Below are 23,751 nucleotides of genomic sequence, written 5' to 3'. Positions count from 1 at the left end.
TAAACATCCCTTAGAAGCTTGTCTTTTAGAACAAGTTTTGAATATCACTTATCTCAGTCTCACTGTGTTTTAAGAGGGGTAGCACATCTGTTTTATATTACTTGGGGAAGAAGTCCATTTCCCTGCCCCAGTCACACTGGTTTTCTATCCCTCCACCCTCCTGCCTATAGGACAGCAGCAAAATGTGCAATATATCTCCTTGCATTGATTCACCTCTGCCATGAAAGTAATAACAGCTTTGGAGCTTTTGGGACTGTCCTATCCTGACCATTTGTGATGGGTTTTGACATACTCACGCTCACTGGTATCTATTTCGGGCTTCCCATCACAGCCAAGTTTCTGGCATTGCTTAAATAAGCTAAACTACTAATTTTGAAAGTAGGAGGAGGAAAAGTATGGACACTTTCATGAACTTCATAAACACAGAAAGCAAACGAGTCACAGTCTTGACCAACCCAGCCTACAATCCTCCTCAAAATGAACAAAACCAACTGAATGCATAAATACTCAATGAATGCCAAAACTCCACTGCAAGGCAGGTTTATTCTTTCTGCAGGAGGGTCTCACTGTACTGCTTACAGCTTGTTTCCATGCACAAAAAGTATCCAGATATATTTATTCCACAGACATGAACAATCTCATGTACTTAAAAGGAGGAGGAGGGAGGGAAGGAGAGAGAGAGAGACGGCAGCACAGAAAGTTTTCTTCCATACAGTGTGCTTTCCCATCAGGCAATTATTTATAAGAACTTTTGTTAACACTGGTGTTTGGGCTCCGGGAACAACATGCATACATTGTTTACTAGCTTTGCCAGTCAATCTCCTCTTACAAAACTTCTCCCTTCCCCCATCTTCTCCCAGCCAGGTCAGTCTGTGAATAGCTCAGGAGTTTCCTTTCTCACCGAGATCTCCTTTTCCACAGATAGTCCCTTGGATAATGCCGTCTTCGATGTAGTGCCCCGTGGCATCCGTGCTCCTGCACAGCACTGTCGAGGGGATCCGTGACGAGCGCCTGTCCTGGCTCCTGTCCTCAGAAGAGCAGCAAATCATCCTCCTCATGGTGCCCCACATCTCATCATCCTTGTATGAATAAATTATTGGATTCATGACAGAGTTCAACAAGGCTAGAAGAAGAAACCACCTTTTAACGTGCTGAATCCCACAGTGGGTGCAATTCAGACCATCGAGCAGTAAAACCACCAGGCCAGGGGTCCAGCAGACAACAAAGGCACCTAAAAAGAAAGAAGGAAAAAAGAGAGACTTCAAACTGCAGGGGGATTTTTTGTTTGTCTGCCAGAAATATTGGATTCACCAAGAATATGGAAAATCATAAAAGCAGGAGAGGACAAAATGCTAATCACAGTAGTCAAGTTAAATCTATTTGCAGCTTTTCTGTCCACATAGCAGGCCAGCATTCAGAAATTCATGGGGAGCAACAATCCAGCTGCCAGCAGCTCACATGGAAATGGGGCAAGGTCATCACAACAGCACTCTGACCACTGATAAACAAACAAGAACAAAAAGAGTGTGTGCAAAGGAGAAAATACCTCTCCTTCACCTCTCTCTTCTATGCTGGAGGGGAAGGTATCAGCTGGCCCATCTCCATCACTGCCACAGTACCAAAGAAACTAAGGAAAAGTCTTCTGTCACACTACAGCTGGCTCTGCAAAGCCATGGGCATACAGCTAAATTCACAAATTTGAGTCACATAATCAACTATGCCCTTATTGAAAACAGCTAATGTAGGGCAGGCAGCCTGGGCCCTGCCTGGCCCTCCAGGCCTGTCTCCAGGGCACACACCAGGGCCAGGTCTTCTGGGCACTCGAGACCCAACAAGTTGGGCAACCAGTGTCAGGAACAAGTCGCCTGGCTCTGGCAGCAGAGGGGACATAGCAACTCACTAGCCAAGCAACAAAGAAGGGAAATACCCCTCAAATCTGAGATTTTGAAAGTATATTCAGAACACAGAAATTAAGATGCAAGAGAAAAGACAAAGAGACAAATAGATGAACTAGTGATGATGAACTGAAGAGGTAACAGACAGGAAAAAGAAAGGGAACATCTGGGCTGAAGGCAGCCCCGGGCCTCGAGCTTGGGAGGAGCCCCTGCCCAGCCCCATCTGCCCGGCTGTCATTCTTCGCCTTTAGCCTAAGGAAAAAGTAGCCATATGCAAGATAATGCTAACTTAGCACAAGCCACAATTGCTGTCTGACATACAGAAATAGAAAATTACAACTCTGCACAACAGTCACGTTGTGAACGACATGCCGAGGAAATTCCATCACTCACAAAGGCGCAGTTCCCCTTTTCAGGCTTAAAAAAAATAATCAAACAAATAGGGATGGCAGCAGCTACATACTGAAAACATTTTCCTGAAGCATTTGGCATCCCTTCAAAAATCCTGATAGGGAAAGTAAGTTCTGCTCCTTTTCCTAATGACACTGATTTTCCAGTACCTGCTCCGTGCAGACGTTCATCGGAGGCAGAGCCTGGGTGACCCAGGAAGCAGCCCCACAGCAGCCCCTCACACTCCCCGGCACCTCTGCTGCGCGCGCTCCGCTTCGGAAGCGCAGAACGCTTCTTCTCCTAGTGGAAACGGTGACTGCTCAGGCCATGCAGTGAGCAGGCCATAGCAGTATATAAAAATGAATTCAAGTGACATAGCAAGCATTACGGCTGCCGGTGAAAAAATAAAGAAACAAGGAAAATGCGTCCAAGGCAAAGCAGCATGAATCCCAGTGCAAAATGATACTCCTGAGCTGTCCCTCTGCTATAAAGGCAAGGAGACCAAACAAAATTCAACTCATAGATTTACTGTCTTCCGGGAAACATTGCACAGAATGGAAACATAAGAGACCATCTCCTTCAGTGGTTCCATTTTCTATTCTGCTGTACCAGGATTCTCACGACAGCGACACCAGTCTCACGGTGCTGGTTTTGATTCAGGGGTCGGCACGAGGAGCAATCCTCCCGTGAGCTGCGGGCACACGGAGCTGCAGGTGCCCCCACAGCGGAGCCCCGGGCGCCCCTTCTCCGCGGGCAGGCTCCCCAGCACGCGCGTCGGCTGCGACGTGCTCCAGAAACCCTCGGGACAGCCACCCTTTCCTGCAGCCCACAGGGGAGCAAACGCTGCACGGATTTATTGCACCGCGATTCAAGAGCAAATCCCCTCCACCAGAACAGGCCCTGGAACAAGGCTGTGTCTACAGGAACGTCATGCTGAATATTCAAAGTGCTCTCGCTCGGCACCAAGGGACACTGGCAAAGCAGCCAGCACGCCAGCTCCTTGTGAAGATTAACCTGGCCCATCAATCAGCCCGCACAGAAAGCACTTTGTCCACTCGGATTTCTTTTACCTTACAGCAAGGCACATAAAGTGATTTCACGGAAGTCAACAGCAGAAGAAAAAGCCCCAAATCTGCATTTAACAAAAACAAACAAACAGCTTCTAAAAACACAACCCCAAGCTCACTTTGTCTATGCTGCTTGTACAGACAAAGCAAAAGGTTTCAACAGCAAAAGTAGGAGATAAGTGACATCTGCAGCCATCTCTGGTACCACAGAAGTGCACTCAAACCTTGAACCCTCTCTTTGGGGTGGCTGCATCTGCCCACGGCTGAAGACAACCACAGCTGCGCATCTGCTGGCAGTTCAAAGGCTCTGCTTTTACTTTGACTCCATCAAAAATACATTTAATTGTGTATGGATACAATGCCAGTGATTCACACCCTACTCTTAACACGGCACAGATGAAAGCAGCATGTCTCAAACTTGCTGCCTTTCTAGGATTTTACTATTTTTACCACAAAATTTCCAGAGGGAACCACAGTTAAACAAATAGAAGCCTTTGCCTTGGCCCCTCAGTGATTTTCTTGTCTGCAAGAGCTCCTTGTGAGAGCTCCTTCTCCTTGATAAAGCGCCACATTGCAGAACTTAATTTTAAAGGAATTTTTAAGAATTCCTGCAAGTGATTGATCCATAGCTTGGCTGTAATACAAACCAAAGAACAAATCTGATTTTCCACAGCATGTTATAGGAGATCAGGAACCACAATGCCTTAAGGTCAGTTTCAGATTTTTCTACTAAATCTAAACATGAATCTTCTTGTAAACTAAATCATTTTCTCTTGAAAATGAATTCCAGTGCATCCGGGAGCAGTGCTAATGCTTTAACAAACATCATACCATAAAGCTCTTGACATAATCAAAGCTCCTTCTCAGGAGGCCAATGGTGAGAACAACAACAACAAAAAATAGCTTCCACTTGTCTTTGCCACATATGTGCCTGAATTAAAATAGCAAGTTACCAATTAAGCTATAAATTCATGAAAACTGAAAAGCATCCACCTCAAAGCTGCTATTTCAACAGGAATCTAACTGCCAAGTTGAGATGAGCTACCACATCCTCCACCTGAAGTCACGCATCCAGACCCACTGCCAACTGTGCTTCTTCAAAGCTTGTTATGTGCTTTGCTAGGACTGTGCCACAAGACAAATCCATGAGAGTTACATTCCTTTTCCTATGCTCCCATCTTCCCATTTCAACCAGATGAATTCCTACAGTTTAGCACGCCAGAGGGAAAAGTTGTGTCAGCTGTTGCTCTCCTGTGGTGGCTCTGCATAGGGGTTAGGGTAGAATGAGGGAGAAGATGGGCCAGTTACAGCTTCTCTCTCTCTCTCGTCTTCTAGGTTTTACCTCTTGCAAAAGGCCCCAGAGGTCCCTCACACAAGGCTCTGCAGATCATTCAAAACATCTTTTTTCTCCCCTTAGAGAGGGTTTCCTTGCAAACTTGTCCATGGCCATCATCTGTTGCAAAGTCCTTCCTGGCTCCCAGTGGTCCACGCCAGCTGGTTTCTTCTCCAGCGAAGGAGAAGGCAGCAAACACGCTCAGCAAGGCACATGGAAACCCCACCTCCGCCAGCTCTAACGGGAGCAGCGCAGGAGAACGCCATCCTCAGGGGACAGCCACGGGTCACTCAAACAGCCACAGCCAAGACAGGATGTGGAAGCAGAAGAGAAGAACAGCTTGGCAACAGCACAGAACTGCAAGCCAGAGGCATCGGCAGGGTTTTGTCCTGAATGTCCTATGACACCAATACCTGCAAGACCCATAAAACTCTGATTCTGAGATGCTTCATCCAGAAATAGAGCTTCCTGGAATCACTTTTGGTTAAGATCATATCAGGCAATTATTCCAAAGCATCTTCAGAAGTTTAAAAACAAAACATTAAAAACAACTCTGCTGGAAGAAAGAAAAAAAAAAAAAAAAGTTATAAAACAAACTTGCATGCTGCATATAGATAGGTATAGGCTGTTCCATCAGTGGATGTAAAGATAATTTTTAAAAGTACTAGTTGGTTCACTTAGCAATTCCTTTGTTAATTAAAAAGTCTGAAAAATATGGCTATTAATCAAGTTTCTCATACTTTTGGCATAATACAAACAGCTTAACTAAGAATGCACATTTCAAAGTGTTCTAAGAAATAAATTCTCATTCCTAGAAATAAACATTTATAAGAAGTATGCTCATGTTAAAATTTGAGCAATTGGTATGAAGGAACACGCCAAGACGCAATTCCTCTGACACGAGTTTAGGTAGGTCTCACACCCACTGACACAGGCACTAACTTCCCTTCGGTGGAAGCAGGATCTGCTCTGGCTTTGTTTCTGACTGGCAAAGTCAAAAAAAAAATCTCTAAAGTAATATGCAGATTTCCTAAAGTAAATTAGCCAGCACGCAACATCAAACACTTTTTCCTGAATTACATTATAAAATGTAAAAAGGCATGTTCGGCAAATTAAAGCTAACATTGATCTTTAAAATAACTCACAATTCCAATGCTTTAAAAACAGCCACTTGCCCCACTAAACGAAAACAAGAATCTGAGAGGAAGGACATAAAGTAGGGTTTCTTTCTGTGTATTTGGAAGGGGGGGGTGTTTGTGTTCTTTTGTAATGGCTAAGGAAAAAAAAAACAACAGATGAAACAGATGCATCCTGCTCCAAGAAACAAGTGTAAATAATTCTTGGAAAGATTTGTTCTGGGGCCTCAGACTTAATCCTACAGATATTCATAACACATCCCAATCTCCCTGTTTATACTGACTCGGTCACACGGTCATTAACACATTTACAGCCCCTTGGTACATCTGGACATCAGTGCATCTCAGCTCTCTACTGACCAAGGTAAAACAGAGGCTGGGTTAAGTGAAGCAACTTGCACAGAGGTCCTGTAAGTTGAATGCCCAACTCCTGAGCCTCCAGCCTCTACGATGTCTTCATTCCTAGTAACTCTGGAGGAAAATCCCCAGGCACCCACAGGTCCATATGGCCCTGGTGAGCGCTGACAAACGTCTGGCACAGGCTGAAGGAGGGATGAGGAAACTGGAAGGTCAGTGACGGTGCCTGCAACTCCCGTATCAGCCAGCTGGGACTGGACTCTCCAGCAACGACCACCTCTCTGCTCTGACTGCAGAAATACATGAGCGGCACCAAGTGGGGTGTCCATCCAAGACTGACCTCATTCTGACTTTGGTCTACATACCACTAAAGGAATACATATATTCATATGTATGAATAATATACACACACACATATATATATATACACACATACATATAAAATAATTAAGACAAAGATCTAATTACAATTTATTTGCATGCGCCTTCACAGAAAGTACCCTGTGATTCTGCCTTGAATATAAATGCTTAGAGATTACTTTAGTGAAGACTTTTTTTTTCGTCTCTTTAGTTGCAGCTCACTGGGTGTTAATCCAACAGGGCAGGATGACACTTGGAGAAATTGAGAGTTGTATTGCAGGGATCTTCTCCTTTCAAGTTTCATTGCATGAGAGCTCCAGGGGAAGCAAAAGTTTGAATGTGGTTCTGCAAATCAAGGAAGGGAAGGAACGAGCCCTGCAACGTCCCTATGTGTGGTACAAGCAGGGCAGCTGGGAGGGACAAGGCTCTAGCACTGGACAAGCAGCTTCAGGAGGCACAGGAGCACAAAGGAGAACCTTGTACCTTGCCTGAACCATCAGTCTGCTTCCCTTTCCAAGGCCAGGCATGGCAAGGTTTAACTGATCTCAACTTCTACAGCGTTTGAAATATCTTCTGGCAGAAGCTGCTGTACACTATAGAACTTTTACTTTGCCCTTTTGCAAGGGCCACATAATGATGGTCTTTTAAAAGATTTTACTAAGCCAGAACTAGAGCAATTGTGAGCACGACTTGCTGAGAAGAGGGCTGGTGTTCTGCTGAAAATTGAAGCTTCCCTTGAGCTTTCAATAAATGACTCAGCGGGAAGAAAGATGCCTAGCTAAGGAGCTTGATTTATTTATTTATTTATTTATTTTTTAACTACAGACTCCAAATTCATTCAGAGAATAATTTTGATTATTTGTTATTCAGAAGTTTGCAGCAAGTTAGAGGAAAACCTTTGTCTGACAGTCAGATTTTTAAATCTAAGGTATTAAGCCTGCACTTCTTTTCAATTCTACCTCTGTTTTAGAAGCTAAATGAGGTCTAATTTCTGGTCACAGATTAAGCAAACACAAACATATGCCAATGACCACATGGATCAGACTGACTGAAAAAAAACATAGAAAATCCCCTTTCCTTTTCCATTTGCCTTAGAGGCTTCTTGTCCACCTATCTACCTTCAAAAATGAAGGTTGCATCTGCAGCTTACACTTGTGCCATTCTCTCTCTAGCCACAGAAAAGATGGCAAAGCAGCCAGCTGCTTGCAGCACAGTGCACAGCAATAACCTTAATGCCCCCCTCTCCTGCTGGACAAGAAAATTGTTCAGGGTAGTCTGGAGCTTCACTGAGACACCAACACAGTCCCCACCACCTCTAAAATTCGTGATTGATTCACTGTAGATCTGATTTTTTTTAATGCAATAATGGCATTTTTTAAGGTAATAATGTTATTCAGCTGAATAAGTAAAGAAAACAACTTTCTTGATGCAGATTAAAAGGCAGTCTTGAGCCTGAGGATTTGGCTCTTGCCCAGTCAAGTTTTCTTCCGCGTGTGACAAGGCTGAAGGCTTCGTCACTGCACCATCTACAGCGCACAGCTATCGCACAGGCACTTCTTTCCCTTCCTTCCAGACCTCAAGCAAACCATTAGCATTTCATTATGAAGACAAGAGCAATGCTGCCATTACAATCACTTCATTATTAACATCAATTAGTAATACAAGGAGAATTAGAGGCCCCAGAGATGACTCTGAAGTGCCAGACCTATCACTGGAAGGCCACGGCTAACTAGGTTTAATTGTACTTATGCCTAAAGCACCATATTTACAAACATTACCATGCCTCCTGCTTGTGGGACAGTGAGAAACCCCAGAGATCAACAGGGAGGACTGGAAAAAAAATACTTGATTGTGCAAACAACAGGGAGCCTCTGCAAGAAGAAAATGCTCAGTCTCAACTTCTTGCCCCAGCAACTCCTGCCTCCAAAAAAAAATGTGGCAGTTTTCCCTCAGAACTCTTCCTTCTCTTACAGCTCCCCAAAGTACCCCATAAATACCAGTCGGGAGAAAGAATGGCTATAAGGGCAAGTTAATGTTAGTTGGGACACAGGGAAATCACCAGCTGCTAAAGCAGGTTGGTCAGGGCAATAAGATCATAGTATTTTGAAAAATTCATTGTGAAAAAGAAGGTGTGAAACTTTCAGTCCCAGGAACACCTTCATTCTCATCCCTAGAGGAATCTGATTAAACAAGACAGGTCAGATCCCCACACTGTGCACCGTGCACCCACCTCCCACACAAACCCTCCCAAGAACATCACCCCTCCTGTGCTGGCCCGTGCATCACTGGAGCAATTCTCATCTCAGAATGGGAAAGCCACATTTCACAGTGTGAGTGTCCAAAAGGACTTTCCCACCATCTGAACCCTGCTTTGCAAATGTTGCACCTGCAGCAAGCTGAACCAGCCATGTTTGGGTGAAACCCTTCTTCCAGAAAACATCTTGCTCAGTTTCAAGTTCTAATGAGGAAGAATTCACACCATTATGTCTTCTCCCCATCCCGCTCATTCCCCACCATCACCCACTCTGTGCATCTTACTTTAAAGTTTAAGTTTCTCCTGTTTAAATCTCAAACCTCTAGTTATCTTACTTTAATAACCAGCCAAATCACAACTGGTTGATAAATTGAACGGAGTTGCTCAAGTATCAAGAGTGTGTGTATGTCAGGTCTCATTTCCTCATCTGGAGATCCAAGGCCATACTGCATCACGATCCGAGAGCACTTTGCACTGTGCAGTCTTCATAAAATGAAGGTGAATTCTGCCCTTGCAAAGCAAACCTCTGCCAAAAAGTCACAGTTGTCATCAGGTGACCCTCTCCTTTCCCCAGAACTGTGTTTGTAAAGAAGAAGTTAGTATAGAAATATCCAAGAAGGGGAGTAAAACCTATCCATGGGCAGCCACAGGATCCAAGGCCTTGTGCAGATATTAAAGAATGTTAATTTGAATGTGTCCTGCTAAGCAGTCATGAGCTTTTACAAGGCTTTTCCCTCCAAACACATTCTGTAATTCTCCTCTCTCCCCCGTACCCCCCAAACAAACTATAGATAATTCGTGTTTTGTAACAAGCATCCTACAAACAAGTAGTCTGAGCATTACTGAATAGCGAGACCTTTCTTCGACATGTCGAATGGCCCTTTACTTTGCATCTCTTTAGGGTTACATCAGACAGAAAATTAAGCAGCTCCAGCACTAAGAAGTCTATGGTTGTCTGTTTTTTTGTTTTGCCTTTTTTTTTTTTTTTTTTTGAGCACTGATTGGTACTGCCAGCTTTGCACAGCATGGTCCACAGTCTCTTACCTAGGAGAGTCATGACCGTCTTCATAAGCTTCACTGGGGTCCTCCTCCGGCTAATGGATCCACTAGTGTGCGATGACAAGACATTTGTTTTCCGCTGGACGTACATGTAGATTCTTATGTAAACCACCACCATAATGAAGAAAACTACGAGGTTTAAGACACTCCAGAACACCAAGTAACTTCTGCTGTAAATAGGGGCCAGGGATGAGCAGGCTGTAATGTCACAGAGGCAGTTCCAACCCAGGGTAGGAACAGCACCCATAAAAATAGCAATGGCCCAAATTGATATAATTAAAAAGGTGACTCTCTTCTTCGTGAGGTTACTGTGGATCTTCATCCGCATGATCGACATGTGTCGCTCAACAGCTATGACGAGGAGGTTCACCAGAGAAGCTGTCAGGCTGGTATCCAGAAGACCCTGACGCAAAAACCAGCGGTTAACAGTTAATGTCTTAGACACCGGGCCAGTGTTGAACATTAAGAAAACATAGGCAATGCCAGCAAAAAAGTCTGCAGCAGCTAAATTGGCCAAGAGATAGTAAAAAGGAAAATGAAACCTCTTGTTTTTGACCACAGCTGCTATGACCAATGAATTTGAAACAAAAATGAAGAGGCAGAAAAAAGTCCCAAAACACAGAACAACAATAAGCTTTGGCCCTGTCCACTCATCTACCGTGTCAGTGTTTGTCCTGTTATAGAAAAAGTCCATGCGTCTATCATAGTAGCATTCGTTCATCCTGGATTAAAGCCCCTGAGTCCTAGCAAGGGGCAAAGAAGAAAGAAGAAAAAAAGAGGATTAAAATTAACTAATGGTCCTTGCCCAAATCACTCCACCTAACATATTTTTGGGAGGGTTGGGGGTGGGGAGGAAGTGGGGGTATGAGAAGAGATATATTTGACCGCCTCAAGGAAATTCATACTGTTCAGAGTTAATACAGAAGGAAATATTTTATCTCTGTAACGATAATGCCTTGGTGATTTGAGAATTTTCAGAAGACTTCAACCCCCCAAACCCCTTGCACCAGCACTTGTATCATACAGGCAACAAAGCTGACACTAAGAGGTTAAGAGTGACTTTCTGGAGGTCACAAGGGAAGTCTGAATAACAGCCTGGCCCTTCTTACTCTGAAATCCCATGTTTGAGCCACAGCTCCATTATTTTTTCCATTTCCCCATGTAGCCTGTCAAGACAGAGAAGCATAAATCACAACTCTGCAATTTACTGACTAAGCAATATTAGTTTTTCAGTATTACCTTCATTACCTTCAGTAATGAAGGTAATAATGCATGTACATGCAATGCCCAGGGGCAAATATATCTAAACACATGCTTATTATTTACTGCTACAGAATTTAAGAGTGCTGGAAAGGGTAAAAAAATATATTCTACATATTTGTCTACATTAAACCCACAGATGATTTTACTGGACAGCCAGCCCAGAGGCCTGAGCGCAACACAGGAAAATTATCTTCAAAAACCAAAATGCAGTTCCTACCCAACCACAGAGTAAAGAAAGCCCCAGCAACAGTATGGGGTATTTTTCTTATACCCACTTAGCACTATTTTGGACAGATTGCTATTAAACACGATGGAAGGGGAGGCCTGCTTTCCCAATTACAACACACTTCAACCTCTCTAGCACATCAGCGTTAGCTGCCCTGGCAATTTTACTACGTTTATTAGAAACCAAAAGTAGTTCCAATTTACAGTGGCAGCTCTGACAGTAATTATCTGTGGTGACCAGACACTGTGCAGGGTCTCGCAGCCTGGCAATAAGTTTGTGACTAATCATGACTAACGCCATAATTCTCTGCCAGTATTTGAATAAATGTGCTTCAGCATCAGCTTCTCACAGATGTGAATATCATTATTAATGGTTACTGTAAAATTATAGCAAAACCTAGGAATACAATTTTGGCATGAGATCTTACTCATGGTAGATTCTACAGAATTGCAAACTTGGAGGACAGGCAGGAGGAAGGATCTGCATATGATGCTACTGGGCAGGCAGGAAAGCTAATAAAAACTTCAGTAAACCTTATTGTAAGGCTCAGTGTGCTACAAGTGGCAGAGCAGTAGACTAAGCAAAGCTGGAAAAAGATATGGAAAAAAAAACAACTGGAAAAACAGTCACAAGACAGAAACTACAGCAAGGCATAAGTTTTTCACCTTTACAGCTAAAATTGATCTGAAAAGATCAGATTTGTTTAATGACAGGTACTAACTAGGCTAACGGCTCGCTCTAGTTTCTCTGGGGACTGGGAAACAAATTACGCACAACCTCTGCAGACTGGTTGGCACATCTATTGGATACATCCACATCTATTTTCTTAAAATGCAGAATCTTTTCTGTAAAATATTCATCTTATATTAATGTTTTAAAAATATTTTATTTTGTCATGCAATATTTGCAGTATCTGAACTTAGCTTGTATCATTCTGTTATTAGTATTCTCAGTGAACTGGAAAAAAAAATCTTCAAATACTTTGTTCTTCCTGAAATAGTTGCTTGCCATTTCTCAGTTTCTACCCTATATCTAGTAGCCAATGTGAAGGCCAGGCACATGATATTGTTGTCCATCTCCTTACCCTCAGGCTTTTAGGCAACTACTTATTTTATAAAAGAATACCTTTTTTTGAAAGCATCAAATTTGAGTACATAGAACAATTCCTTAAGGATAAGGAAGGAAACAAGTAAATTATCTCTTACACTGAAATAATACAGAGCATCCCTTCACCTAATAATAATAAAAAAACAGCAACTCCATGATAAGGAGTCAGCTCAAGTTTGATTCCTATTTTTCCCCCTTTGTGGCAAAGCAGTGGAGTTGGGCAGTCAGTGAAGTCCCTAATCTTACCTAGGGAGCAGTCAAAAAGAGTAAGATGCTGTTAGATCTATACATAACTAAAATTCCCTAAGAAGCTGCAGACAACAGCTACTCATGGACAGGCAAGTGCTGGGAATCCTGTCCAAGCGAGATGACTCTGACCTTACTGCCTTGATGGGTAAAGACTTGCTGAGCTTAACAGGAAACTTTTACTGAACAACTCAAAAGCCTGCATATAGAAGCAACATTTTGGGCATGAACAGCAAAACCTCTGAAAATTATAGGGCAGGTTTTCTGAACATGCTCTATGTTATTACATAATCATCTCAAGAAATGAATCTCACTAGTTCTAACAGGAGTCAGATAGAACTACAGACACTTTTTATATCTTATCTGAGAAGAAACTTAGAAAATCTCAAATGACTAAAAAACTTTTTTTTAATTATTCTGCTTACTGAGATACCATTCTCATTTGAAACAGTATGTTCAAAAAAGTCACACAACAGTAAATCTCCACTAAACAACCACAGTACAAACTCACTGTCACACAGCAGAGCTCAAAAAAACAACGCTCAAGAGTGGACTTCGAATGAGGTGTCTTGAGCTGTTGAAATAAGGCAGGGAGGAGTAGAAGAGCATCCAGCTGAGGTCTCAGGGTCATGGAGCAGCCTTTGGAGATGTTACATCAGAAGAGAAGTGGAAGCTGCATCGAAACAGTAACCGAACTGAAGCTGAGTTGCACCCTAGTACTTCAGAGTACAGATGTAGCTGGCACTTGGTCATCTGCACTGACCTATGAAGAAAAGCCACTCGACCCTCCCCGGTCCTTCCAGGAAGTGGTTTATTTCATGCTTTCTTTTATTTTATGTCCTCACAGCAGAACTAGCCTGGGCTCAGGACAGCTGTGCAGCTGTCACAGACCTATGCAGCTGTATCCTCAGCAGCCTTGCACCAGTCCACATTATGCAGAAGAGATGTGCAATGGAGTATCCCATGTTTCGTAGCACAGCACAATCTAACACGTCCCAGGAGTTTATCTTCAGGGCTCCTCTTTGGCAGCCAAATTGAAGATACTTATCTGAATCAAGGAAGGCTCAAGCTTAAAAGGGGAAAAAAAAGAAAAATCTCTTAAATTGTATTTCAAATATTTATCAAATATTTCAAAACAAAATTGAAAATACAGGCATGATATTGTTTGTCAAAGTTTTAAAAATAAAAGCTATATTAGTCAGACCAGTCCTAAAGTGACAGTCTTAGTAAAGGGCCAGAAACACACAGCTTGGGAACAAATGCAAAACCAGAAGATGCTTCCTTCAGTACTCTCCTAGCCTATATATCTCAGCCAGGGCAATTCCTGAGCCCGATGTTCACTCCGTATTTAGAAGTGAGAAGATTTCTATGAACTTATCCAAGCTCATGCATTAAGAATTCTTCCTTGTTTAGCACATTTTGAATACTAGTCTTAAAGACATATGAATTCAAATACATGTTACTTGATAGAAGTTGTACAATATACTTCATTGTTCTCAAAAGCCAAAAGTTCGCATGAATGTATGAAGTAGCATATTACACTAGCTACTTACAGGATGACTAAAATAAACCATCTAGTTAGCATAGTTAGAAGAAAAGATTCACCTATATGCTGGTAAACATGCTTTAGTAGTTACTACCCAATTGAAGTCTAGTTTGCTTTAACAATGTGTCTAAAAACATGCATATTTATAATGAAATTTATTTATTTTTTAAATCGAGGATTGTGCTGATCCAAATTGTGATTAAAATCATCTCTTTAACCACTGATTGAATTTTAATTCAGCCTATAATTCCCTTCCAAGTAGGGTCATTCATTATTAACGCAGACAATTCTGAAGAAAACCTCAAACAATTTCTTGCAGTAAGATTTCAGATGAGAAGGTCATTTAAAAGATTTAGCCTGCACACCACCAACGAATGCATGGCACACCACAATGCTTTTCTGCCCATTTCCTGTCCATTAAAGCAAACAATAATACATTTGCTGCTTTATTGAAAAGTTGGCATAAATTTTAAGATGAGTGATGGCTTGTGCCTTACGCTGCCTAAGCGCCCCAGGGAGGAGACGGAGAAGCGCTGGCCCGCTGGGCTGTGGCGAGAGGCTCGTGGCCAAGCTCCCCGCGGGACGGAGATGCCCGCGCACACTTTGCTCAGGTGGCCTCAGCAGGCACCAGGCCCCGCACTGCTGCCTTCCCCAGAGCCGTGCAGGGACTGGGGCCCAAACTGGGGAGAGATCAGGGTCCAGGAGCACAGTGGGGCCGGGCGCGCGGCGGCGCCGGAGTTTGCTCGTGCGCCGCTCGCCGTGAGGCAGGCAAGGCGCCAGCCCGCGCCACAGCACTTAACCTCCCTGCCTGCCGCCGGCTTTCCATTCGTGAAGAAGGGTATGAGATAAACATCTCTGTAAGACACTTTCACACTTACTAAAATGGATAAATAAATCGGGGCTCTTCAGAAAGCAGGTTATTGCACTGACTTATCCCAGGCACAGGTGGAGGAGTAAGAGGAGACAAGTCACCCAAAATCACCAATCTGCGGCCTGTATTCAAAGTATTACTTGAAGCAGCACTGCTAATGGAGTTAGCATGCTTCCACGCCATGCCCTTAGCAAGCCTCTGGCAAGAGGTCCCTGAAGTGCTCTCACCTGCCTGCAACCTGCTCCTTGGGAAGACAACGCTGCCAGCCACCTTTTTGTTCTGCATGAGACTTATTTTCCAAGTTACTGAGGTCTCTCGCACCTCGTCCCAGAGAGGAGCCTCTGGAGGTAAAGGAGAGTAGGGTGCCCCTCCGCCAAGCTCCATGTACAAGTAGTACCCGTTCGGAAAGGGAATTGGTCGCTTGTTCTCCTCCACACCCTGAATAGATGTAAGGCCATGGAGAAGAACACAGCCAAATGATTGCATAGTAACCCAAGAAATCCGTTCAGGTTACCTCAGCCTTTAAAAAAAAAAAAAAAAAAAAAAAAAAAAGGGTGTGTAACACAGCAGAAGCCAAAAATGTTAATATGTAACTGTAAGAAGGAATTTTATGAGGTAAGCACCGTGGTTTATTTTTTAATTGTCTTTAACAGTTAATCGATATTATACAAAAATCAGTTTAGAGAAATAAATTGAAAGGAAGTTTCTTATCAAATCCCCTTCTAAGAATCAGATTAGTTGCTGAGGCACATAAAGAACACAAAATTAACTCTGAATCCCAGAAACTAAAAGAAAGCCACTTTATCTAGTATCATTGGAAGATGTCATACAAGCTGACAAGACATTTGTTCTGCAGGATTTACAGAGGAAAATTATTGCAAAGGCAACAGTTCTGCATTTCTTACTAAGGAAATTCTGTGGGCATTGTCTGTACTTGGAACAGCACGTTACATAGTCCACTTTTCCAGAAATTGAGATTGAGAACACACTTTACAAGAGAGCAGGGAAGAAAAAAAAAAAAAAAAAAAAAAAAAAAAAAGACAGCTGTACAATATAGAAAAAAGACTACTGGAAAAAAATATTCAAGGATTAATGAGTAGGCTGACGAGTACAGAAGAAGATCTATTTATTATTAGGGAAACCCGCTTCTGGTAAGGCTTGGCTTTCCTGTTTTTTCCCCCCTTGAATTTGAGTATTCCCTAATGTAGGGAATTGGTTGCGAACACAAATCAAGCAGGCACAAGCAACATCATTTCATTATCTGAGTCTTCAGCTCCCTTTAGAATAAAGGGAGCAGACAGCCACATTCATTTCCACTTCAATCCTTCATCTACATAATTCTAACTTGATAGTAAGTATAGTCAAATTTCCACAACAGTTCTGATCATTTTCAGTAATAGTCCATGTTAATGGTATCGATTTGGGCCAAAAAGGGAAATGGGGATGGAAGTGAAGGAGATAAGGATGATTTTATACACAGGCCAAATTTCTGAATAGCATAAATCATTTGTCCTTGAATTAGCACCTGCAATATATACTGCACGTACAAACATCCAAGGTTTTATTATTCATTATTAAATGAGAAATTCATTAAATCTAGTAAAGATTTAGAATCTCAAATCTAAATATTTAAATTGCCAAGGCAGGAAATAGTGCTGCCAGCCACAGGCCACAACATTTCGTGCACAAAGGTCGGCAAGAGCCTTACGAATCACTAGAGGGATGCAGAAGTGTCACCGTGTGTGTGTATGTGACACTGTGGCTCCTCTGTGAGCCACTCCAGACTGGCACCGTCAGCTGGGCTGCAAGGCACAGAAATGCAGGGACACCCAGGCTAAGTTATTACAGAGCTCAGGCTCGAATTCCAAAAATCTCTTCAGTAAAAATCTCTTCAGTGCAAAGCTACTCTATTACACTAACTTGCTTTTTAAAGCTCTCATCCTCTACAAAAAAGTTGTTACGGGTAGATACTAAGCAACTCACTAGTTACCACAAGTTTAGACTTCAGACTTTGATAATTTAAGACTTTCTGAAATTATGGTTTTTCTAAATCTATATATGGAGTCCAAAATAAAAACTTCACTGCAAAGCTTTCATTTACAGTCTCCTAAGTGTGGTTCTGCAAGGAGCTGGCAGGTCATCCTATAATGCAGAAACAGACACGGTATTTAAAATCTTTAAAAGCCATTCACACAGCCTTTACACTGTAAAACATGCCTGGAAGAAAATACCTGTTTGGCTTCTGAACTGAGTTTTCCCTTAAGGACATTCAAATCAAATCACGAATGATTAAAAGATCCATTTTATAATTTCATTAATTAGCAGGGTTTTTTTGCAAACATATGGAATGCAAAAGACTCAATACATTGACTAAATATATTGTTCTTTTTCTGGTTTTCCAGCACATAGCTTAAATCTTGACACTTGCAAAAAAAATTACCTATTTATGTGATTTGTTAACAAACCCAGAACCTGGATTGCAAGCATACATTTGAGTGGCAGAAATGATGGCCTCCAAAAAGTATTTGCTCAGCACAGGGATATGGAATTAATACCATATCGGTAGAAGGCTTCCCATCACAACTTAGACCATATATCTAAGAATTCACTTTGGTGAAATAAGACTATTCTTTGATGCCAAGCTTTATACTTAGAGACCTCATTAGCTGATAGCAGAGACTCTGCCGGAGGATGTTCTGGAATGGTTGACAGCCACAGAAGCACAGGAGGACACAATCAGTCCAACTGGTCCGAAACTGAAGTCTGGCAACGAGGGTGGGCGCAAAGGAACTGCGGGGGGAACAACCTTCAAGCTCTATGTGCTGGTAAGAGCTGCAGCCTTTCCAACTGCGCATTTTTTTTAAGCTTACTTTCTCTACACAGACGAGTTTAGTGATTACTGGATTCTTCACCATATAACTGGATTTGTTGTGCTGTACTTCCTGGTACACTACTTGGAAGACCATAAGAATGCACAGTAAATCACATACTCCACACAGCTTAAAGGACCAGGCTACAACAATCCAGGTTAACAATTTGTTTTGTTAATTATTTTTTTCCTAGATTTAAATTATAGCAGTAAGGAGAACAGACATTATCTCTAGCGACAAAGAAGAGATAAAGTGCATTTTATTTTCCTCAAATGAAAAAAAAACTATCAGAAAATATCATGCAAAATAATATCATTGCTATTTTTCAGTGCATTCCACAGATTAAGACCATACCTTGTCAACAACTCAGTCACGGGATCCATCCATGCCAAACCACCACATAGTCCTGCGGAGGCACTGCTAATAAACATGCGTACAAATCCAGGGATGTGCAGAAAAACACAAAATCCAGGTATTTCCTACATGGGTGCGCGGGTGTACCGCCCGCCCGCCCCGGGACCGGACCGGCGTGTGCAGCGCGGCTCCCAAGGGAGCTTCTGCCTCGCGGCGAGCGGGGCAGGAGCCCTCGGGGGCGACCCGAGACTTGCTGCTCGCCAGCAAGGAGCCCGGAAAACTGCAACGGGAGTTGGGGAAAAAAAAAAAAAAGAAAAGAAAAGAAACAAAAAAAGAAAAAAAAGCGCTAGGGCTGCGCTTCGGGTGTCCCCACGCCCGGAGCCCCGGCCGGGCTCTCCCCGCGCCGCCGCCGCCCGCCCGGCCGGTCCCTCTCGCTGCCGGAGGCGCCGCGCAGCTCCGCGCCCGCCGCCGCTCCCCGCCCCGCCGCCTTAACCCCTCCTGCGCCGACTGGCGCCGAGCCGAGCCGAGCCGAGCCGCGTGGATCGGACCGGACTCGACCCCGGCCCGGCTCTTGCCCCCCGGCCCCGCGCCCGCAGGCAGCGTCCCAAGCAGCCAGGGCGCCGGGAGCCCACACGGGAACACGCTGATACACGGGAACGGGGCATGGAGGGAGAAAAAGCTTTTTCCTGGTCAACTTGCAGGTGCACCTGCCCCCTCCCAGACATGGGTAATGCCAAGGCAAACAAGCCGCTAAAGCACAAGGTGGCACAAGTGGCAAGGGTTCTGCTTCCTGCAAAGCCCCTAAGAAGGTCCCTGGAAGCAATGCACCCTCCATGGTCTGGAAGAAACAAGGCAAAACTCAGACAGCAGCAGCTTAGCGAGAGCATATTGAGCACAGCACAGGTTGCATGCTGCTTCTCCAGCATCGCATGCAGCTTCTTTTAAACACAGCATAATCCAGTCCAATACAGAAACTTAGAGGCTCCCATCAGCTCTTAACAGCAGGACCCTGTAACAGAGAGCATTGCTCTCAAAACTTAGGTAGAGAATATGGTACAGGATCAGCTTTACCCAAGGATCAAGACATCTATTGATTTACTTGGACCACTGGAAATCTGAGGTGTACCGAGCTACTCACGTGTCGCTCCGGAGGCGAGCACGACTGATGAAGATCTCAGCAGAAAGCCTCTCTCCTCAGAAGCCCTGGTGATGGCTACGGCGCAAAGCGAGACCATTACAGAGATTAGGTGAAGTCCTGCACGTTACTAAAAGAACATGTGAAACACACACAACCCTCTGCTAGGTGGCCTCTTCCCACTCCAATGGCTCACTTCAATGCTCACCTCCAAACACAGGGCTGCCTTCCCACTGCCTCTCCATCCATTTATCTCCTCTGTCAGGTAAGTCCTAAAAGCAATGAGCAAGAATTTATTCCCAGGAAACAAGGCAACTGAAAGCAAGAGCCCATTTTCAGAACATTGCAAAAGGTTCCGCCCAGCCCTGCTTCTCTAACTGTGCATCCCTCCCTAGCACTCAGAGCACTATCACCTATCAGCCAACTACTCCATCAAAGTCTGTATTGATACACAGAATTAAGAGTTAACATATGCCAAATTCCCTGCCAAGTGTAACCTCCAAGGAATAGGAAGCCAGTAAGGATCTTTAGCAACTAACTCTGACTGATGAAGAATGATTCCATTTTCCTCCTAACTGAGACAGATGGTGAAGACACAAATTGGTTTCAACACAATACATTAGTGAGCTGCTCTAATATGGTAGGGCTCAAGTAGTAATCAGGCAGCACACAGCTCATATATTAATAATTATGAAGGAAAAACAATACTGGACAAAAAAGCTTTATGATTCCATTACAGAAATTGTCTAATATGCAATGATGGGTACTTCCTACATTCCTTAGGATGATACTCCCCTTCCCCTGAGGATCCTTCCACAAACAAATATTTATCTGAGCTGTGGCTTTGGCAGATCACAATCAACATCCTATTTAATAGGAAAGAAGTAGCCTGAGTCAGAGCTGGGGACTCCTCATAGTGGGAACAGGATGCTCCACTCATGCTTTAGAGAAGGTGATGACCCTGTCACAAGCTATAGCTAAAATATAGAGAAAGTCTTTACAAAAAAAGAAAGTGTTTACTCACAAGCATGCAAAAAATCCTACGGTTAATATATCTGGGAAATCATCTGCCTTTGAAGGCTGTTTGGAGCAATGAAGCAGAAGCGTCTCTCTTGAATCTTTTGTTTTCCAGTGAACAAGTTGACAAATAATTTCTGATGCAGAAGATGTTCCATTCCACTTCCTTTGAGCATTCCTGTTGTAGCTGTTACATTAGAGCCCTCTGAAAACTCATGGATGGAACATACATCAATGTGCATGGTTTCACAGAGCAAGGGGGTATCACAGACACCGGAGACAGCTCTTACCCTAGAGAGGGGCACGGTCCATCACAGCAAGACCTTTTAAATATCTACAAAATGCTTTGCTCTTCTGTCAGGGCACCCCCGTAGCTTGGTAGCACAACAGAGGTGATGGGTAACAAGCACTCAAGTACCGCAGCAGTCTCACATCCCTGCGCACACCCACAGTAGCCCCGACTGTGGGTTTTGCTGACTATCCCTGATCTTGGTCACGCATGCGGCAGCTCAGATTAAAGGGTGCAAAGAGGAATGCATAAGAAGATTCGAGGTCCCTCATAAGATTACTTTTTATGCTTCTCAACATTCATGTAGTCATTCCGTTAGTTCAACAAGCAACTAGTACTGTTCTTGTCCTGTACAACTGACATTCTCTCATGTTAACACACACTAGGACAGAAACATTCGCATGTAAGTTTCCTACAAAATTTCCTGTTGACATCACCAACAGCTAAAGGCCAAGCTGCCAGTTGCTCAGAAGAAAACTTTGTTTCAGCTGCGGTTGCTTCCCATAAGGCAGAAGAAGCGCAGCTCTGCTTCCAGAACGGCTACAGGGCTTGCTTTGCCCTGGTGTTCTGCCTCTGGCCAGGAACACAGCCAGCCTAGATAACACATGGGGATCCAAGGCCCCGGCTGTGGCTGAATGCTTCCCAACCCCACCTGACATTTACTTCAAAGACTACAGGGCCGGCCAACTTACGAAAACACTGACAGTCAAATTTTGCTTTTGGAAACATACTGAAGTGCATTTGTGCTTAGTGAAAATCAAATCTGCACAAGAACCACCAGGCCATTGATAAAGGAAGGAAGGAGTCTGACAGGGGGCTTGGTCTGTGTGACAGACACATAGCTCAACATGTGAACAAGACTACTGCTGGCACCAGACTACTGCTGAGCTCTAACCACAGCAACACGCACTGGCCTCCAAGCCTTCGCCCCACATTACACATGCACTTGGATCGCTTTTCGGCCCAAGGAAAGCAGCCAAGAGCTTGTGCACTCCAGAACTACTGTTTTCATACATTCACGGTGGGCTATCCTATCTCTGCCAGCAGTGCAAAAAAAAATTACTTAGAAAAAGCAAATACAAGTCTAAGAGCTTGCCCTGCTTCAGTCTGGCACGTGCAGTTCAGAAGACACGTGCAATAATGACACCTTGCAGGTTACAAGAGACGCAGGGCTCACACCTGAGCCAGAGTTGTGAGGTACGTATTATCCAATGTATCTGCAGGCCCCCCAAGGGCAACACACACAGACACACATACTGGGGCATGTTACAGAAAATCTTAGCTTCTAGCACAACATGAACTGTCCATATAAAATGATTTCCCTCTACTCTCATAGTGTTCCAGGGATCTTCACTTTATCCTCTCACTTATGCTCACATTTTATACTGATGATGAGACCTGACAAGAACAAGAAGCCATGGCACACAGGCAACCTGCACAGGCCAGGCTCAGCAGAAGCACAAAAATAAGAAAGTGACACATGGCAAAGAAAGCATTCACACGAGTATAGCAAAATTAAGATGTTAATAGGTCCCAGGACAGACTTAAGATATTTAACACCACTTCAGTCCAGCTTAGGTGGCACCACTTGCCTTCAGTAACTGGTACACAGAGATAGTTCTGTCTTCTGTCTAGACTAGCTGTCAGAATAGCGCTGCCTTCCTTAATGCCATCTTCCAGTCACTAATGCGCTGTGTCTCCCAAGAGCCCAGAGAACCCAGCACAACACCCGTCTCTGACAGCACAACACGGGCACGTGCAGGAGCACCGCTCCCGCCGGGCGAGCGGCCCTGCCGCCTCAGGGAGCGCACGCCAGGCGCACAGCGAGCGGCCTGACCTGAACTCAGGCTGGGCACAGAAGTGCAACGTTCACGAGGCTTTGCAGAGAAGCAAGAGAGGAAAAAGCAGTAGGCAGCATTTTGAGGATGGCTCCTGTAAGAACAGCTGTCCTGCACAACAGGGTCCTGTACAACACTCTGCTGCATCTTTCCCTTTTCGCCGCAAAGTAAGCCACACTTGTTTTACTCATTCAACAACATTTGAGATTACATTTGCATTCCGAATTTTGTGCTGTAAAAGGTTAAAGGGAGAAAAACAAACAAAATCTTTAGGATAGTAATCAGTAACTACATCGAGAAATTCACCAAACCAACAGGCTGAACAAGCCGAAGGCCCAACTCAGTGGTTCTTCTGTCTTCTTCTGTTAACATGTACTTGAAATAGAATTAATTAGATAAATGCCCAAATCTGGCCTCCAGGTTATGGCACTGAAACAATCAAACAAACAAAATGTTCACAGGCTTCATCCTTCACATTATGTCTGCCATGGGACCTTCCAACCACACAGTGAAGTACTTACCTATAGCTAAAGTATTAAGTTTCATCTGTGTGCTTTGTACATCAAGTTTCATGGGTATAACAGAAGATTCAGGATAAAAAAAGAAAAGTGCTTTTGTTTTTAGTAAAGCTATTAAAAGAAAAGATTGTAAACTCAGTGGCCTGTGTTAAAACCAGTATACAAAAGGGAGAACAGCAATTGTTTTGTACTTTCATGGAGCTCTGTAGTTTTATATAAATTTATTTCAAGGAAATGAATTGTGCCAGGCAGAAATTACAGTCTCAATGCAAATGTACTGCTTCAGTAAGTGAAGTGAAAAATTCCTCCCTTCTTGCCCGAGAGATGTAAAAGTCTTCTTTTGTTTTAAAATGCGGAATTATTTTGAAGAGTCATTTCATGTATTTCTTTTCCTTGTCAACAACAGTTGGTTCAGGACCACTCTCCTTCTTCCTGGAGGTGATTAGCAAACAAAACTCCCCCAGACACTTCTCAAGAATCAGCCTTCTTTGACGTAACTGAACTTGGGGAAAGAATACCAAGTTCTTAACAACCTTCCTCCAAACAAAGAGAGCTTCTGGGCTCTCACTGTGTACAGCCAGCTGATGTACCATTAGCAGCACTTCAGTAAGATTAATCTG

General features: G+C 43.6%; 1 protein-coding gene across 1 annotated transcript; it reads right to left on the bottom strand.

Moving 5' to 3' along the window:
* Nucleotides 1–524: 524 nt before the first annotated feature.
* Nucleotides 525–13,347, bottom strand: LPAR3 (lysophosphatidic acid receptor 3). The gene is made up of 3 exons (XM_010211992.2): nucleotides 13,205–13,347; nucleotides 9,837–10,594; nucleotides 525–1,231 (listed from the first exon to the last, which is right to left on the bottom strand). Exons 2-3 carry the CDS (start codon nucleotides 10,570–10,572, stop codon nucleotides 882–884), a joined length of 1,086 nt encoding a protein of 361 aa, XP_010210294.1. The 5' UTR covers nucleotides 10,573–10,594; nucleotides 13,205–13,347; the 3' UTR covers nucleotides 525–881.
* Between the last annotated feature and the right edge of the window lie 10,404 nt (nucleotides 13,348–23,751).

Source organism: Tinamus guttatus, unplaced genomic scaffold (assembly GCF_059628265.1).
Source record: "Tinamus guttatus ecotype Peru unplaced genomic scaffold, ASM5962826v1 Tinamus_guttatus_pri_ptg000242l, whole genome shotgun sequence".
Lineage (NCBI taxonomy): Eukaryota > Metazoa > Chordata > Aves > Tinamiformes > Tinamidae > Tinamus > Tinamus guttatus.
The sequence above is the reverse complement of the archived record's forward strand: the minus strand, read 5'-3'. Positions and strand labels throughout refer to the sequence as shown.

Coding starts and splice junctions, on each gene's coding strand:
- LPAR3 (XM_010211992.2), bottom strand. CDS start 10,572: ATGAACGAATGCTACTATGATAGACGCATGGACTTTTTCTATAACAGG. Junction 1,232..9,836: donor GACGGTCATGACTCTCCTAG/GTAAGAGACTGT, acceptor CTTTCTTTTTAG/GTGCCTTTGTTGTCTGCTGG.